Source organism: Kryptolebias marmoratus, unplaced genomic scaffold (assembly GCF_001649575.2).
Source record: "Kryptolebias marmoratus isolate JLee-2015 unplaced genomic scaffold, ASM164957v2 Scaffold238, whole genome shotgun sequence".
NCBI classification, from domain to species: Eukaryota; Metazoa; Chordata; class Actinopteri; order Cyprinodontiformes; family Rivulidae; genus Kryptolebias; species Kryptolebias marmoratus.
The window spans coordinates 1-1863 of NW_023665972.1; the positions used below are offsets into that span (position 1 = coordinate 1).

General features: G+C 44.9%; 1 protein-coding gene across 1 annotated transcript; it reads right to left on the minus strand.

The window, feature by feature from the left end:
• Positions 1–7: 7 nt before the first annotated feature.
• LOC108229660 (diphthamide biosynthesis protein 3-like) lies at positions 8–1467 on the minus strand (the record flags this gene model as incomplete). The annotated part of the gene is made up of 2 exons (XM_025003571.2): positions 813–1467; positions 8–307 (listed from the first exon to the last, which is right to left on the minus strand). Coding segments are annotated over exons 1-2 (408 nt in total), but the record flags the coding sequence as incomplete, so codon positions are not given.
• Positions 1468–1863: the final 396 nt, after the last annotated feature.

Here is a 1863-nt window from a genome sequence, read left to right on the forward strand (position 1 = left end):
CTGGGTCTGAAGGAGACCCCAGTCCAGCTGGGCCTGGGTCTGAAGGGGACCCCAGTCCAGCTGGGCCTGGGTCTGAAGGGGACCCCAGTCCAGCTGGACCTGGGTCTGAAGGGGACCCGAGTCCAGCTGGGCCTGGGTCTGAAGGGGACCCGAGTCCAGCTGGGCCTGGGTCTGAAAGGGACCCGAGTCCAGCTGGACCTCGGTGTGTGGTCCAGAACCAGACACCACCGACCTTATCGTAGATGACTTTAACGATGAGCGAGCAGCTCGGACACGTGGCCACCTCCTCCCCGTTCTCCAGGTCCTCCTTAAAAACACAAACACTTCAGGTTCTGCAGTAAAGACAAGCCGAGACATCAGGCAGGGACTTCAAGTCTGTTTCAAGATGAAACCTGAAACTGGAGTTTAAAGAACTGTAGGGACAAGTGATTCCAGCTGAATGATATTTTTAGTGAGGATAAAGATTCAAACAACTGGTTTTTATTCTGAAGTGACTTAAGAACAACAAAAATAAATAGTTAAGGTGGATTCAGAAAATATTTAACATGTCAGAGAGCAAATTAATCACAGAAGTCAGGCTAAATCATCTTTCTGTTTCTAAGAGTTAAATCATTTAAATATCTATAAACATGTGTGATATGATCCAGCAGAATTCATCAGAAGACTTTATGTGATGATAGAAAATATAAAACCATCCCCTGCTGTCGACACGTCTGTCCTCCTGAGGGTTTGAAGGTAAAATCAGACAGAAATTAAGCGGAGTTTGGTGTGGGAGCTGCTAGCTGTTAGCCTTTAGCTGTCGGTGAGCTTACTTTAGTTATGATGAATCTGTCCCCGCAGGGACACGGGAAGTAAAACGACTCTGTCTCTTCATCAAACTCAAAGTCCTCGATCTCCACCTCATCATGAAACACCGACATGTTTCACCGGAGACACACGGGGACAGCTCTGTCATGACGGGGAGACAGCGGCGGCGGCTGATGACGTCTCAGACCCGTGACGTAGTTGGAACGCGCCGTTATCGTAACCATAAACAACATTAGCTTTAGGTGTGTTGTCGAATCAGTTGTCCTGAGATAATGTGTCCCACCGTGTAGTTTGTGTCAGGAAAGGAGGATGGAGTTGGCAGATGTTACATCGAGACCGGTTCCCCCATCAGATACGGTTCCCCCCGCGTTTTTTCTCCGCGTACGTAAAACATGAAAATGCGCACTATGCATGATCTACACGACTAATGCAATACTAGAGTAAACCTTTACATTGTGTTGATTTGCAGAGATCCTGTGATGTCTGTGGGAGAGGCATTTCTTTGTGAAGCCTGCTGAAGAAAAAGGCCAAGTGTGAAACAACTATTGTGTTTGTTTTGTATTTTATTTTATTTTAAGTTGTGTATGTTCTTACATACAGTTGTCTGTCTATTCTTCTGTTGATGCTGTAAATATATTGTGTGGATTTTATAAAAATATGTAAATAAAGTTCATTGTTCTGGTTAAAGATGTGAAAAATAATTTCTAATAGCAGAGGATGAATTAGCATAATGTTAGATTAGTGGACATTAATGGGCAATAAGGGCCATGTTTCCATAAAATGTTAGGCATGTCCAAGTGATGGTTCTGCAGCTTCAAAGAGATGTCATCACCCATATCACCCAGTTTAACACGCTGACAATAGTATCTGATGGGTGATATGAGGCCATCAGATACCGTTCCCCCAGTTTAACAGAGGGGAACAGTGTCTGATGGGTGATATGAGGCCATCAGATACCGTTCCCCCAGTTTAACAGAGGGGAACAGTATCTGATGACCTTATATCACCCATCAGATACCGTTCCCCCAGTTTAACAGAGGGGAACAGTATCTGATG